The 16,232-nt window shown below is 51.4% G+C and overlaps 1 protein-coding gene across 9 annotated transcripts in view; it reads left to right on the forward strand.

Annotated features, from left to right (window-relative positions):
• The window catches only part of PACSIN2 (protein kinase C and casein kinase substrate in neurons 2), a 147,638-nt gene that overhangs the window by 111,905 nt on the left and 19,501 nt on the right, over positions 1-16,232 (forward strand). For all 9 annotated transcript variants that reach the window (XM_025398875.1, XM_025398879.1, XM_025398877.1 and 6 more), the window contains 2 exons: positions 13,291-13,447; positions 15,297-15,532. In XM_025398875.1, coding sequence (XP_025254660.1) covers positions 13,291-13,447; positions 15,297-15,532 — 393 coding nt within the window. The remainder of the gene's footprint in view (positions 1-13,290; positions 13,448-15,296; positions 15,533-16,232) is intronic.

Here is a 16,232-nt window from a genome sequence, read left to right on the forward strand (position 1 = left end):
CAGGGCCCTCAACATGTGGGCTGCCTTTGTCTTGGCGAAGTTTGGCTGACCCTGAACCTCGTGACTCTTCAGAATTAGATGTTTTTTAAATAGGTGGTTTTCACAGTTTAGAATACACAACCTAAGCAAAGACAGAAGTCAACATTGGACAGACTTTGACATTGAGATTAGAGCAGAAAGCAGCCTTTGCTGCCCAATCTCTACCCAGTAATGGAGGTTTTTCTCATGATGTGATGGGGTTTTTTGTTTTTTTGTTTTTTTTTTTGAGACGGAGTCTCGCTCTGTCGCCCAGGCTGGAGCGCAGTGGCCGGATCTCAGCTCACTACAAGCTCTGCCTCCCGGGTTTACGCCCTTCTCCTGCCTCAGCCTCCCGAGTAGCTGGGACTACAGGCGCCCACCACCTCGCCCGGCTAGTTTTTTTTTTTTTTGTATTTTTTTTTTTTTTTTAGTAGAGACGGGGTTTCACCGTGTTAGCCAGGATGGTCTCGATCTCCTGACCTCGTGATCCTCCCGTCTCGGCCTGATGTGATGCGTTTTAACCAAGCCGTCCTTTGTCCCCCTTGATCAGTCAGTCAGGCTCATGCCTGGCCTGAGCTTGGGACTGGGACACAGAGGTGAATGTGACAGGGACAGTCCCTTGTCCTCTTGGAGCTCACAGGCCAGCAGCAGCACAAGACAGTTCCACAAGTGACTGCCTTTTCCCTTGGACAGTTTTCAGCACTGCTGCCATCGCTGTCCATGGCCACTGTCCCCTAGCTCGGCAGGAGCAGGGAGGCCCTGCTTGGCTGGTGTTGCCAGGGCCTGGTGCCATGCACAGCACATGGGAGGGACTTACATACTTGAAGGAGTGGGTGGCGGTGGGTGGTCAGGTAGATATGACTGAAGCTCTCATAGGAGCCTCGCCTGCTGGGTTCCGGTAGCTGCAGAAGTGGCCTGGTTCCCATAGGCAGCTTCCCTCATGCAGGGCAAACAGGCCGGGGACCAGCCCCGGCCAGCATCAGTCCCCTTTACCCATCCACCCAGGAGCACTGCAGGGAGCCAGCCGGATAGTTTATTTTGGCTGGCTGCCACAGGCCGTCGAATCTGTCATTTTGTTTTCAGCTCTTTCATGTATGACATCTACAACATTGTCTTTGGCCTGTGCGCTCAGTCATTCCCGATACTGGGAAAAATCAGGTTCCACTTTTAGTGAAGAAGAGAAAGCAGAATTTGGGGTGCACCATCACAGGTCAGGCCCAGGCCAGGGATGGCTCTTGCTGGTAGTTGGGCCCTGGGCCAGCGGACCATTGAGCCTGTTGACACCCAGAGTTTATCTTGTCTGAGGTCACAGAACACCTGCATGGCGGGGCCAAGTCTAGATGACTCCCGAGCCTGAGTGGTCTCTGAGCATCCTCTCTACACTTACCGCTTCTGCAGCCACACACGGGAGCATTGCACATGCGGAGACAGGAAAAGGTGGATGAGTATGAGTGAGGTCACCTTTCCTTCTGTTGTGCAGGCAGACCTGTCTCCCCCCGTCTAAATGCCATCATTCTAAATGCAGAGAAAGAGTTCTTTGGTTTTGTGTTGAGGGAATTTAGCACTTTGGGGTTTTGTGCTGTCAAGAAGCTTGTCTTCTGGAGATAAGATTTAAAACTTTTTTTTTGTGCATTTCTGTAGATGAAGATAAAATTTTATTTTCTTATTTGATTTCAGTGGTGTCAGAGTAACTTTTTAAAACTGTTTAAGAGACCTGTTTTTCCTCTCTACTCAGTAACAAATCTCCTTTCATTTTAAAGCAGGTGGGGTCTGTAGTGCTCGTTAGACTGGTGGCTTAGCTCCATGGAGACGTGTGGATAAACAGTTGTTTGAGCTGGGCACATGCAGGGGGGCAGAGCTGGGGTGCCCAGGTACCGAGATGGGGAGAGGAGCCCACATTCCAGTAGCGGGGACTGGTAGGGTAACAGGAGTCATGAAGTAAACCAGGATTCAGGTACAGGGGGCTAGGGCCAGGATGGAGGTAGACTGGAGTGCGGTATGGGGGGCTGTGGAAGCACCAAACTGGGGAGAGGAAGGAACGGAAGGAGGCGGGGAGGCTTCCTGGAAGAATTGCTCCTCCACCTTTTCCCAGCTGGCAGTTTCCCCACTAGATCATCGGCTTTGGACCTTAGGGGTCGAGCCAGTTTTGGATGTCTCACACTCCCCGTCAGTCAGGGGGTGCCTCGGGGATTCTGCCAAAAGCCTCGGGTCTTCAGCGAGCTTAGGGACCGGGCAGGTGACCTCGCCATGGCGGCTCTTCCAGCAAGGTGATGCCTGCGTCAGTGGGGGTGCATCCCTGAGGAGTGAGGGAGAGCAAAAGCGGCAGCCACGGACCAAATTCCTGCCACTTGCTGGGTGCTCAGCTGAAGGCAAGTGAGCAGTGCCTGTCTTCCCGGAGACCCAGGGCTCCAGGGTGGGGTCTTGGGGGCTATGGCACACAGGGTGGCATATGCTGCGCATGTGAACGCCATGTAGGGTGTCGCAGGGCCTTCTCGATGTCTGTAACACGCACCAAGGGAGCAGAGCATGGGGAACCTGGCCGACGACCTCGAGGAAGAGTTCAGTTCAACACAACTTTGCGTAAACACATCCTTCCACTCTACGTTATTTATCTTATGTGTTCTGCCTTTGGAGTTAGGATCTAAAAATTGCAATTTCTGCGTTTCTGTGTCATCTATTTTTTATTTTGTCGTTTTGAACATTTCAGTTAGAGATTCATAACTCAGTGGGTCTTTAAGGTTGTTGAAATCTGGGATTTGTGGTTTTAAATAATCAAACAGCGAGGAGTGCTTTCAGGGTAGTGAGCTCCATTTTCTTTAGCTTTGTTCTTGAGGATACAGGTTTCAGAAACAGAGGATACGGCCAGTCAGTGTTGGGGGCAAGAACTGAAAACCCCAAGATGAGACAGAAGTGAGGCCCCAAGGAAAGGACAGGACCAGTGCTGGGTCAGAATCAAGCTGGGATTGCAGATCAGACTCAAGGCGATTCTGAATCTCTAACCCTCTTAGGGCCTGCAAGGTAAATAGCATCACCTCATTTGCAGATGGGGATCCCCAGTGAGGTTAGATGTTAGTCTGAGCTTGTGGTTCAAGGTAGCACCGAAGTATGGAACTCCTAGGGCCTACATTCCAGGGCTGAGACAAGTTGGGAGTCCAGTGGTGGACGAGCTGGTAGGAAGTTTGGGGACCAGGACGAGTGGAATCCCATAGAAATGAGGATGTGGAAATTGCAGTTTGGCACCTGAAAGCAAGGCATAGACTTGATAATATTTCAAGGACACCTGTTACTCTTTGGTGTTTTCAAACACACATCATAGATTTCACAACCCTAATATCAATAGTCATCCCCGTTTGGAAAGGAGGATTCAGCATAGGGGTTAGGATAGGTTGGAAGAAAGTTGCCTGAAGCTGTCACCATGGGGACGCCTCCAGTTGTGTACAGGATACAACATCTGCCAGGCACACGCACACCCTCCCCAGGGAAGGTGGGTGAGAGGTAGTGACTCTGCAAGGCACAGTCCTGAGAAGGGACTCAGTCCAGGAGCCCCCGCTAGCTGCCTGGGGCACGGGTTGCTTAGGGATAAACTAACTCAGGCCCTGGCTTTCCCTGAAAGCTTTGTAGCTGCAGTGAAGGCCCGGTGAGTTCCTGCAGCTGCCTGTGCTTACGTGACTCTCTCAGGAATGTGGCAGAAGCGCCGGGAGCTGCTCTTCTGCTGGCCATGAAGTTACTGGCTGATGACACGCTGAGAGTTGATTCCTTTTAGCTACCATGGAGAGAGCTCGTGTGACTCGCAGGATTAAGAACTGATAAATAGCCTGGGCATGGTGGCTCACGCCTGTAATCCAACACTTTGGGAGACTGAGGCCAGTGGATCACTTGAGGTCAGGAGTTCAAGAGCAGCCTGGCCAACATGGCGAAGCCCTGTCTCTACTAAAAATACAAAAATTAGCCAGGCATGGTGGCGCACACCTGTAATCCCAGCTACTTGGGAGGCTGAGGCAGGAGAATCACTTGAACCCAGGAGGCGGAGGTTGCAGTGAGCCGAGATGCACCACTGCACTCCAGCCTGGACGACAGAGCAAGACTCCGTCTCAAAAAAAAAGGAACTGATAGATAAAGGATCATGAGTTGTTTCGTTGGCCATGCCTCTGAGGTCTCAGCAGCTTCTCAGTCCCTTCCTTTCCAGGGGGAATGGAAATCCCATCTCCCAGCACCATTTGGGCTCTGAGAAGATAGGGTGTCCTCTCTCTGCCTGGCATGGATGATGGAGACATATAGAGACATAGTAGTTGCCCTCAGAACCCACTATTTTGACGCATTTTGGCATGGAACAGCACATGTCCACCGGGAGAGGGGTGAGCTGTGGGGGAGGTGTCCCGGGGCAGCAGAGCCCCCATCTTGCTCTCCGTGGGCCTCATGGCATTTTCCTCAGCTGTGAGAAAGCGGCCTTGCCTCAGAGCTGCCTTCAGCTACCGCCTCAAACATCGTTTCCTCCAGGCAGCCCTGACCACCCAGAGTGTTCCTTCTCAGAAAGTGTCACTGCCTCATTGCATTATTTTTCTGGCCAGAAGTTCCATAAGGGACAGTCTAATGGCAGTTTGTTCACCACTATATCCCTAGGGCCTCGTGGCCCTTCACACACAGTGGATGTTCCTTAAATACCTCTCAGTGGCAAGAGGGTGTTGCCAGACCCTCAGAAATGGAGTGATGAATGCTTCAGTGGGGAGCCAGGCAGCTGGTGGCATCAACAGACTGGAAACTGCTCCCTCTGCACCCTGGAGAGGAAGGGCCGGGGGCGAGCCAGCTGGTCTGAGCTGAGCCAGGGAAGGAGGAAGCCCTGGTGGTGCCCCTGCAGGCAAGCCCATAGAACCAGAGTCAAATATTTGACCCAGAGCTGCTCAGATGTGCCAGGAACCATCAACATCATCTTCAGTCAGAAACCCTGGAATTGTGAAGGCTCACCTCACCCCCCACCCCAACCCCCAGACAGGATGAAGAAATGGCTGAGCAAGAAGTTCGGTCTTGTCAGGCGATCGCCGTGGCAGGTGGAGAGCACAGCTGGCTAGGAAGAAACCTACCCTGCAGTGTGAACTCCTCCTATCCTGGGCCATTTGGTCCTCACAGGAATAGCTCTGACTCTGCCTGACAACTGAAAGGACAGAAATATATGGAGAAGGACTTGTACAAAGTTACACATTTCGGGGCAGGGCCAGATCTGTGCTGCTTCCCTCATGAGAGCAAGTAAAGGGAAGGAGGTCTTGTTAGGGCTGGGAAATCTGATGGATTTGAACAAGATATTGAAAGCATTTTGCCCGTCTTGTTGCCAGCTACAGAATTGGAATTAAGGAATTCCTAAAGAGTTGCCTCATCCTGGTCTGCCAGGCTGGCAGAGGAGATGCTAGAGCTTCTTGGCATACTTGGTCAGTTTTGGATAAAACATTTGACTCTGGTTCCACGAACTTGCCTGGAGAGGGGTGCCACCAGGAGCTCTTCTGTACGTCAGGTTGGCACAGCTGGCTCACCCTTGGCCCTTCTCTCCAGGGTGCAGAGGGAGCAATTGTGGTGCTTTTGGGCCTTCAGGGCCACAGATTAAAGGGGAAGATCATCCTGAGGTTAAAATCAAGCTCATCCTCGGCAACCGGTCCTAGTAGTTTACAGGCTTGGGGTTCCTGGGAACTTCGTTGGCATATAGTGGGGACAGGAGCAGGGCCTGTGTGTGCTGCTTGGAGTCTGGAATTCTGTTTGTGACTTGCTGGAGTCCACAGGGCTGGCTGGAAGCACATGCACCATCTCATGTTGACCTGATAAATCTCAGTTTACACCAGCTCTGATCCTGGCCTGAGGGAGGTTTGGGCAGGTGGCCTCTCTTTCTGTTGCATGACCATGAGTGACTGCATCTCTTCAAACTCCAGTTTCCTTTTCTGTAAAATAGGGACACTAGGTCAGGTGCAGTGGCTCATGCCTGTAATCCCAGCACTTTGGGAGGTCATGTTGGGAGGATTGCTTGAGCCTAGGAGTTTGAAATCAGCCCTGGCAACATAGTAAGAACCTGTCTCTACAAAAAATAGAAAAAATTAGTCAGGTGTAGTGGTACATACCTGTGGTCCCACCTACTCAGAGGCTGAGGCAGGAGGATCGCTTTAGACAGGAAGGTCACGCCTCTGTGATGTGCCACTGCACTCCAGCCTGGGCAATAGAGTGAGACCCTTCTCTCAAATAATAAAATTTAATTTAATTTTTAAAAATAGACATTAATAGTATCCCCTGGCTAGCACTGTCACAAGATTAAGTGGAGTCGCATGTAAAACTGTCAGTACCCTGCCTGGCCAAGTGTGGGCATGCTCTATTAGGATGCCGTCGCTAGTGAAAATCACTCAGTGTGTGATACCTGTTGCTGGGAGGCTTGCAGTCTAGCCAGGGAAGTGAGGCTAATGTGCTCGAGGCAACTTTGAGACGAGCTGTGACCCGAGGGGCATGGGGACAGTATTCGGAAGGGCCATCATGGCCCCCAGCTGTACCAGATGGCAGGAGTCCTCAGACTAGTCTCCCCTGTCTGTGGGTGCGGATGGTGTAGACTGGGCTGGTGCTCCAGCAAGGACGGGCTGCATCAGGGAAGCCTCCGTGGGGAAAAGGAGCCAGGACTTCACAGAGAGCTGGGATGGGGGCAGGTAGGAGGGGGACTTGCTCATCAATACCGTTCCTGTTTCCATTTCTCCACCTGCAGTTGATACCTAGGCCCCCTCCCAATTTCTAATGTTACAACTTTTGTTAGCATCTGCTGTCATAAACTTCGCACCCCTACTTCATGTGCACACATTCTTAATTGATGTAAATGGCATCATGCCCCACATCATTCTGTTCTGGGTCAGTGTGTTGGCGTAGTCGTGCACATCCTTCTTTCTCCTGCACTGCTGGGCCCTGTGCTTACCTGTGCATTCCCCAGGGAGAGGCCCCCTACCTGTCCTGGGACCCAAGGGAACATTTCTGTGGGGATGTAAGCCCGGAATGAAGCTGCCGGGTCATTGTAGGGCGCGTGCATGCTTCATGGCTGAATGGCTGCCTGGTCGTGCATAGAGGCCTGCCCAGTCTCTTCCACCAGGATATCCAGTAAAGGGTGCTGTACACCCACCTCTGCCCACACTTGGCCGTTCCCACTCTCTAATGACTGCAGTCTACAGGCATAGAGCTGCCTTGCTGTTCTCAGGCGCGTGCCTCTGGGTACCCACGTACGGGACATCTCTGTGTGCCCTTCGTGCTGTCATCCCAGCTACTCGGGAGGCTGAGGCAGGAAAATTGCTTGAACCCGGGAGGCAGAGGTTGCAGTGAGCTGAGATCGCACCACTGTACTCCAGCTTGGGCAACAGAGCTAGACTCCGTCTCAAAAAAAAAGAAAAAGAACAGTTTTGTTGAAGGAGCCCCACCCTAAGTCACAAAGGTATTCACGTACATTTTCTTCTGGTCATGTTATGGCTTTACCTCACATTTTTATGGGGTGCCTGCTGTGTGGTAGACCCTGTGGAAAGCAATGGAGAAAGAGTGGTGGATTAGAAAGACACAGGTCCACACCCTCTTAGGGCCCAGAGTCTGAAGGTGTTAGGGGTTGAGAGCACCACAGAGCTTGGCATGGTCCTGTGTCTGCACAGCAGACTTTCCCCAGCATCCTTGTGAAAGGCACCTCTGGACTCTTCACAACAGATGCATGCAGGATGGAGGAGCTGACGTGGCCTCTTCGGATAGTCCCCTCAGCATGCCTGTGACAAGCCACTGGGTTTCAGGTAGAGCCCCTTTCTCTGCTCCTGATTGCACGGATGTTTCTGCACAGGGATGGTTGAGATTCCAGCCCCCACCTCATCCTAGCTGACTTTAAAACTGAGGCTTGGCTGACACTGGGTTCTCAGAGGAACAATTAGAAGCCTGGCTCACTGAGCGGTTGTGAGTGCGGCCTGGAGGAGGGCAGGCAGCAGGGCGAGTCCTGGGCTCAGGGAAGGGCATGGGGAAGGGAGTGGATTCCTTGGAGGCAGAGCTCGATTGTGAGAGATGTGGCCCCCAAGGCCCATCCCTGGGAGGCAGGAGAGCGGCCTCCGGAGTACCCTAGAAAGGAGGTTCTTGGCCAGGCACAGTGGCTCACGCCTGTAATCCCAGCACTTTGGGAGGCTGAGGTGGGCAGATCACCTGAGGTTGGAAGTTCGAGACCAGCCTGACCAACATGGAGAAACCCCGTCTCTACTAAAAATACAAAATTAGCCGGGCGTGGTGGCACATGTCTGTAATCCCAGCTACTTAGGAGGCTGAGGCAGGAGAATCGCTTGAACTGAGGAGGCAGAGGTTGTGGTGAGCTGAGATCGCACCATTGTACTCCAGCCTGGGCAATAAGAGTGAAACTCTGTCTTAAGAAAAAAAAAAGGCCGGGCGCGGTGGCTCAAGCCTGTAATCCCAGCACTTTGGGAGGCCGAGACGGGCGGATCACGAGGTCAGGAGATCGAGACCATCCTGGCAAACACGGTGAAACCCCGTCTCTACTAAAAAAAATACAAAAAACTAGCCGGGCGAGGTGGCGGGCGCCTGTGGTCCCAGCTACTCGGGAGGCTGAGGCAGGAGAATGGCGTAAGCCCGGGAGGCGGAGCTTGCAGTGAGCCGAGATCGCGCCACTGCACTCCAGCCTGGGTGACAGAGCGAGACTCCGTCTCAAAAAAAAAAAAAGAAAAAAAGAAAAAAAAAAAAAGGAAGGAGGTTCTATTTCCCAAGGTGGGCACAACCTGGAGAAGGCGGGGATGCTGTATGCAGAGAAGCCTGTCTGGGAGCCAGGGATCCCACGACCTCTGTCCCCACATCTGCCACCTGGAGGGTGGGCAGCTCCCTTTTTTGGCTCGCCTGCCCTGGGTTCCACTGGGCAGCCCTGTTCTTTGGAGGCTGCTCTCAATCCTTCCTTCCAGGATGTCCCCACCCTGCCAGCCTTCTGAGCCCCACCAGTCCCCAAGCCTGATGCCTTTCAGGATGCAGGCCTAACCCTCCCAGTTTCTCAGCATCTGCCCTCCCTCATTGCCGGTCGCTCCCTGTGTTCTGTGTTCCATTCCCAGCCGACTTCTCTCAGGGCCCCAGGGTCGCCATGTGGACACACCTTCCTTTTGCCGGTGCTATTCCCTGTGCCTGGAATTATTTCCCTGGCCTCACCTTTAATCTGGGCAGCCTCCTACCTGTCCTTGAAGATGCCCTTTGGATATTGCCTTCAGGATACCTCTCACCCCCTCCTCCCAGTGCCCTAGTTCCAGTGCCCTGTGCCCAAGTGCTGAGTCCCTCAGTAGGAACATGCTTGGCCCTCCGTCTGCCAGGCAGTCCCTCAGGGGAGTGAAGGGACGTCCAGGCACATGTATGCTGAGCATTTGTCTTTAGTAGCTTAGTTTCTGAGTGGAGTGAGCCTGAATTTAGAGGAAGTTAGATACATAGCTTCATACCTGGTTCAAAAATGAGGATTTTGTGAATGAAGCCATTAATATCACAATTAATATGTTTGGAAGAAAGCATGCTTATATTCGGTTTCTACCTCAAGTTTTCTGCTATTTGGCTGTCCCAAAACAAGCTCATGTTTTGAAAAAGTAGAAGAGAGCTGTTTAATTACAAAACTGATAGAGCAGAAATAGTTAACTATATATGTGCTGATTTTAATGTATGATTGATTTGTTAAATATTTGAAAATTAATTTTCTTGCATTTTAAAAACAAGTCATTGTCATACCTTTGATTTTTAAAAAAAAATGTATTAAAAAGGAAACAGGCCAGGCGCTGTGGCTTATACATGTAATCCCAACACTTTGGGAGGCCAAGGTGGGAGGATCGCTTGAGCCCAGGAATTCAAGACCAGCCTGGGCAACGTGGCAAAACCCCATCTCTGCAAAAATTACAAAAATTAGCCAGGTGTGGTGGTGCACACCTGTAGTTCCAGCTACTCTGGAGGCTGAGGTGGGAGGATCACTTGAGCCTAGGAGGTTAAGGCTGCAGTGAGCCATGATTGTGGCATTGCACTCTAGCCTGGGCAACAAAGCAAGACCCTGTCTCAGAAAAAAAAGGAACAAACTTTAGTCAAGAAGGCATACAGATGGCAAATAGTCATAAGAAAAGATTTTCAGTATTATTAGACTTTAAAAAGATGCAAATTAAAATCACAATGCAATATTGCTACACTAAGTAGAATGGCTAAAAATAACAGAACAAAATACCCTGACAATACTAAGTGCTGGAAGCATGCAGGATGGGGAACTCTCATACGTTGCTGATGGCAATGCACAGTGGCACAGTCACTTTGGATAGCAGTTTGGCACTTTGGTTAAACGTACATGTGCCATGTGACATTTCCACTCCTAGGTATTCACCCAAGAGACATGAAAGTATATGTCCCCACAAAAGACCAATAGATGAACATTATAGCTTCTTTATTCATAATTACCCCTAACTGAAAATGACCCAAGCAGCCTTTAACAGGAAGAATGGATAAACAAAATCATGGTATAACTACACAATAGGATACTGCTTAGCAGTAAGAAAGAATGAACTTCTAACATAGACAGCAACATGGATCAGTCTCAGAAGCATTATGGTGGGTGACAGAGGCCAGTCTCAAAAGCCAGGCTGCATACTGTGTATTCCAAATATCCTTGCCATCCTGGAAAAGGGGCAGAAATCATGTCTGTGGTTGCTGGGGGCTGTGTGGGGAGGCGATGGGGCTGCAAGGGGGTACAAAGGCACTGCATGAGAGATAGAAGTGTCCTGTTCCTTGCTGTGGAGACGGTAGACAGTGGTGTATGTTTGTTTACACTCATCTAAGTGTACCCTGTAGTGGGCAGTTTTGCCTGTGTGTAGATTCCATGTCAACCTAGAGAAACAGCCGGCAGTAACTCTGCTCCCGGGATGACTGCAGTGCTTTGCCCAGGGAAGTGGGAAGGCCACATTGCTCTGTCCCTGGTGGTTTATGGCGATAGAGACTTGCAGTGATGGCCTGTCACGAGCCACCACACAGCCGTTTCTTTAACAGGACAGCACGGCCGGTGTTGCTGGGGTGCCTTGATCCCAGCTGTTTGGCATACTCCCCTTCTCCCATTGGCTCTGTGCTCAGAGCTTGCCTCTTGTCCCCAGCAGTGGTCACAGGACCAGCACAGCCTCATCTGCAGCCTCTAGGACCAACTGGGAGCTTACATGGAAACCTAAGATGTGTACTTACGGAAACATTCTTCCTGTATTCATCGCGGCTTTCCAGGTTTCAAGAGTTGTCGTGTAAATGTGTGTTGCAGCTCCTGTGTGTGCCGATGGGTGGTACCAACATGTGACTTGTTAAGAAATATCCTTTTCTTTTCCCTAAAGCTTTAACCAAGGGTTCTGAAAATCAGAGAGGTAAGCAGGTTTCAAGAGAGCCAAAATACATGATTTGATGGTGATTACCAATTTGAATACTGTTGGTAATAGACAGATGAAAACCAGCTCTGGGTCGTGGCTTCATGTCAACTGTCAAGGCTAAGTTAGGGCTGTGTTACCTCAGCTCCTTCTACCACCAGTTCGGCGATACTAAGTCGCTTGTTGGGTATTTTTTTTCGTCCTGCTGTCGATTTCAAAATGACAGTAAGGCCTCATTTTAAGGGAAGCTACCACATAATGTCACTTCCAGTGAGCTGTGAAAATGCTCGCTTTCGACTTCCTCATAGGAGCTGCTCGAGTATGGAGTGGACGCTCAGGTTCAGCTCGTGTTTTGACGAGCAGACGAGCTGCCAGCCTTGCCGGGGGAGGTCTTCGGAGGGAATGAGCGGAGCCGGAAGTCTCATCTGCCTCTGGAGAAGGCTGCCCAGGCTAACCACCTTCCAGGGGTCTTTACTGTTCACAAGGATTCTGGTTCTCAGCCCATCTAGCTCAGCCTCAGGGACAGCCCTTCCTCCAGATGCTGCAGCCCCTTTCCCTCCCCTTACCCATCTCTGCAGGGCCAGGCAAAGAGATTTTAGAAAAGGTAAAACTGACAAGGGGTTGACTAAGATTTTTGAAGGCAATGGGAGAAAAAGGCTGAAAAGAGATCATCTTTCTGTCATATTTCCTTTGGGTGCTCAAGTTATCAGTGACTGTATCCTTTCAAGCCAGCAGCTCAAAGAATGAAACATAGCAAACATTTTCATTTTCACCCCAAATTAGCCATTAACATTTCCTCAGTTACTCTTTTAATACTTATAACTTAGATGAACTAGTTTCTCTTTTCATATGCGAAAAAAGGCAGTCAAAACTCAGCTTAGCCCTGCAAAACCTTTGCCATCAAGACAGTCCTACCTGGAACGCTTTGAAAAACTGCCTTTGGGCCGGGCGTGGTGGCTCACACCTGTAATTCCAGCGTTCTGGGAAGCTGACACAGGCGGATCACAAGGTCAGGAGATTGAGACCATCCTGGCCAACATGGTGAAACCCTGTCTCCATTAAAAATACAAAAATTAGCTGGGTGTGATGGCATGCGTGCCTGTAGTCCCAGCTACTCAGGAGGCAGGAGACTGAGACAGAAGAATCGCTTGAACCTGGGAGGCAGAGGTTGCAGTGAGCCGAGATCGCGCCACTGCACTCCAGCCTGATGACAGTGAGACTGTCTCAAAAAAAAAAAAACACAAATGCCTTCAACTCGAGCCTAGCCACTGTGGCTGCAGGATCTTGACTAACCATGTAACTTCTCTAAGCCTTTGTTTCCTCATCTGTAAAATGGGGACACTTATTCCTACTAGGTTGGGGAGACAATATTTGGAGGTGTAAAACACCTAGCAGGTTGCCTGGCACATGGTAGGTGCTCAGGAAGTGGAAAAGTTTTTACGGCTATGATTGGGAAGTAATAACCCAGCACAGGATGGATGACATCAAAGCAGAAGGCTTTGGTTAGATGTCACCTACTCCAGGAAGCCGGACCCAGCTTCTCAGTCTGCGTGAGGTGCTCTTATAGGCATCCTCAGCCCCGCCCCTTCTTCCATGATAGCCCTTCCTGAGCCAGTCAGCCTCCCTTCCTGACCCACGGCCCAGTTTCTGCTTGGTACCCAACCTAAAGAACATTGAGAAGCCCCCGTTCCCTGATGTGTATGATCTCATTAATAATAAAAATAGAGAGGTTGATTAACTACACGGGCTGCCTTTCAAACTCTGGGAGTGGGGTGTGGTAAACGTGACCCCAGGGGCACATCAGGGCCTGGTTGGCATGGAGGCCATTTGTGCAGCAGCCAAGGACAGGCTGCCCCAAGCCCCCTGCCTCCCAGCTAGTTGTGTCTCCTAGGTCGGGAACTACAAGCGGACTGTGAAGCGGATCGACGATGGCCACCGCCTGTGCAGCGACCTCATGAACTGCCTGCATGAGCGGGCACGCATCGAGAAGGCGTACGCGCAGCAGCTCACTGAGTGGGCCCGGCGCTGGAGGCAGCTTGTGGAGAAGGGTAGGGAGGCCCCGGCACAGGTCCTGTGGCCTGGAGGCAGCTATGCCCCAACTACGGGCTCTGGGCACGTTGTGACCCTCTCTATGCCAGTTTTCCGTCCTTTAAGATTGGGGCAAGAGTGCATTTCCCAGTTCCAGAGCAGGGTGTGATTTTTATGGGGAGCATTAGTGTCCATCACCAGCAGGCACAGGCTCCGTGAACTTTTGTCCGCTTTCCTCGGGGACACAGGACTACAGCCCTTGTCATCCATAGGATACACTTGCCCTTGCCGAGTTAACTGAGAGCTCGGGTAAGTTCCTATCCTGTGGGAGGCCTTGCTGCTCGGCACCTTGGTTTCTAACACAGAGAGCCATTTATTTTTAAACTTGGCCATGTAGCAGGTCAGATAAGACTAGCTGGCAACACCTGGCAGTCTTTCTGAGTTTAAATTTTAAGGGAATAATTATAGGTGCTATATGGCGGAGGTTTCACCCCCTTCTGTCCCCACCGAAAAGCTCAGAAGCTTCTGCATCTTCATCACTGCCACTGTTGTGTGGACAGGGGCCGTGTTTAGAACACACTTCCCAGCAGTGAAGGGGGAGCTTGACTGATTACAGGCTTTCCGGCACAGAAGCAGAGCAGCACGGGTTTCTCAAGGTGTGTTTTGGGGCAGGCTCTCCTGTGCTGACCAGCTGTCCTCAGGAGCCAACTGGGGAGCCAGGCCCCAGGCGAACCAGGTCTAGTCCAGCTGCCTGTCCTTTCCCGTCATGCTGACACGGGTTGTGTGTATGGGCTTAGCCTAGTCCTTAGGGCAGGGTGTGTGCCCAGGCTGTGGAGCAGGCACATGGTGGAGGAGGGGCCTGGGGTAGGTCTGCTCCCTCAGTCGGTGGCACTGTCATCATTTCATTTCCACCTGCTCCAGCCCCTCTCCCGGGATCCAGCTGTCAGTTAGAGCTTGAGGTTTACAAAGCTCTGGTCCAGAGCAGGCTCCTGCTTCCTCCTCTCATGCCTCCTGCAGGATGGGCTTCCATTCTGCTAAGGGGACAGTCTTCATTCCAGTGTTCTCGAGCTTGTGCTCAGAGCCAGGCTCTTTCTGGGAGTGAATGAACGCGGTCCTGCAAAGGGAGGCAGCACAGGTCTAGCCAAGGGCCAAGCAGGGCAGATAGGAGCCACGCCAGGAGAAGCGTTGGCATGATGTGGATGGGTGCCCAAAACCTGGGAGAAGCGTCTGCTCACTTCAGAAGGTCCCCCCTTCTTTGGCCACTGTTAAGTAAATTAAGACTTCTAAGATGTGGAAATTGGAGTTTTTAAAGAGTTCAGTGGCTTTAAATAAAGGAAAGGCATGGCCAGACGCAGTGGCTCACGCCTGTAATCCCTGCACTTTGGGAGGCTGAGGCGAGTGGATCACCTGAGGTCAGGAGTTTGAGATCAGCCTGGCCAACATGGTGAAACTCCGTCTCTACTAAAAATACAAAAATTTAGCCGGGCGTGGTGGCGGGCACCTGTAATCCCAGCTACTTGGGAGGCTGAGGCAGGAGAATCACTTGAACCCGGGAGACAGAGTTTGCAGTGAGCCAAGATCGCGCCACTGCACTCCAGCCGGGGCAACAAGAGCGAAACTCCATCTCAAAAAATAAAAATAAAAATAAAGGAAAGAGATGTAATACCCCAATTTTCCTAACACGAGTGGCAAAGCAAATTCAGCTTCAGGAACTGAAAAAGGCACAGAGTCCCTGAGAGAAAAATATCTGAAACCCCGAAAGGAAACCCTCTGTGGTCTAAATGCCCACATGGAACAGCCAAGGTGTGAGCAGAGGAGACCCCACCATGCCCCGCGCTGAGTGACCCACAGCTTTTCTCCCCTGTGCAGGGCCCCAGTACGGGACCGTGGAGAAGGCCTGGATGGCCTTCATGTCCGAGGCAGAGAGGGTGAGTGAGCTGCACCTCGAGGTGAAGGCCTCGCTAATGAACGATGACTTCGAGAAGATCAAGAACTGGCAGAAGGAAGCCTTTCACAAGCAGATGATGGGCGGCTTCAAGGAGACCAAGGAAGCCGAGGACGGCTTTCGGAAGGCACAGAAGCCCTGGGCCAAGAAGCTGAAAGAGGTACATCTGTCCTGCAGGCTTCCTTGCCCGGCCTCGCTCTGCCTGGCACCTCACCAGCAGCACCCCCTCCTGCACCCAGGACTTTCTGCTACTGGCTCTAGGCACAGGAGGCCATTTTAGGTTTTTCTCCTAAAATTTCAAGTAACATTGATACCTGTTTTTCTAAAAGTAGCAACCAAAACCAGAGTTTTGTCGAGCCTTGGCTAATTGGAGGCTGCCATCTGTCCACCCCAGCCCTCTGCTTGTGTGCCCCGCCCCTGCCTGTAGCCTCGCCCCCATTCCCTGCTGGAATGGGCTAGACGGTAGATGTGCCACCCCCAACACCCAGCTGTTCTCTGGCCCTGCACTGCCTTCCTCCTCTTCAGAATCATCCAGAACATGCCTCTGTCTTTCCGGATGGTTTTCTCTGTGTCTCCTTTTCTGTGTTTTAGCTTTTGTCGCATCTCCTTTCTCTTCTGTTTTGTCCCTGGCCCCATTCATAATGAAACTGTCTGTGTCTCATGAGGCCTTTGCTGTAAACTCCTCCTTCCCTCTAGAATGAAATCTGTGGCTTTGGCTCAAATAAGGAAGGATCTATTGAGAGAGAGAGAGAGAGAGAGAGGGGGGAGAGAGAGAGAGAGAGAGAGAGAGAGAGAGAGAGAGAGAGAGAGTGTGTGTGTGTGTGTGTGTGTGTGTGTGTGTGTAAAATAGCCATTAAAAC

Source organism: Theropithecus gelada, chromosome 10, assembly GCF_003255815.1.
Source record: "Theropithecus gelada isolate Dixy chromosome 10, Tgel_1.0, whole genome shotgun sequence".
NCBI lineage: Eukaryota > Metazoa > Chordata > Mammalia > Primates > Cercopithecidae > Theropithecus > Theropithecus gelada.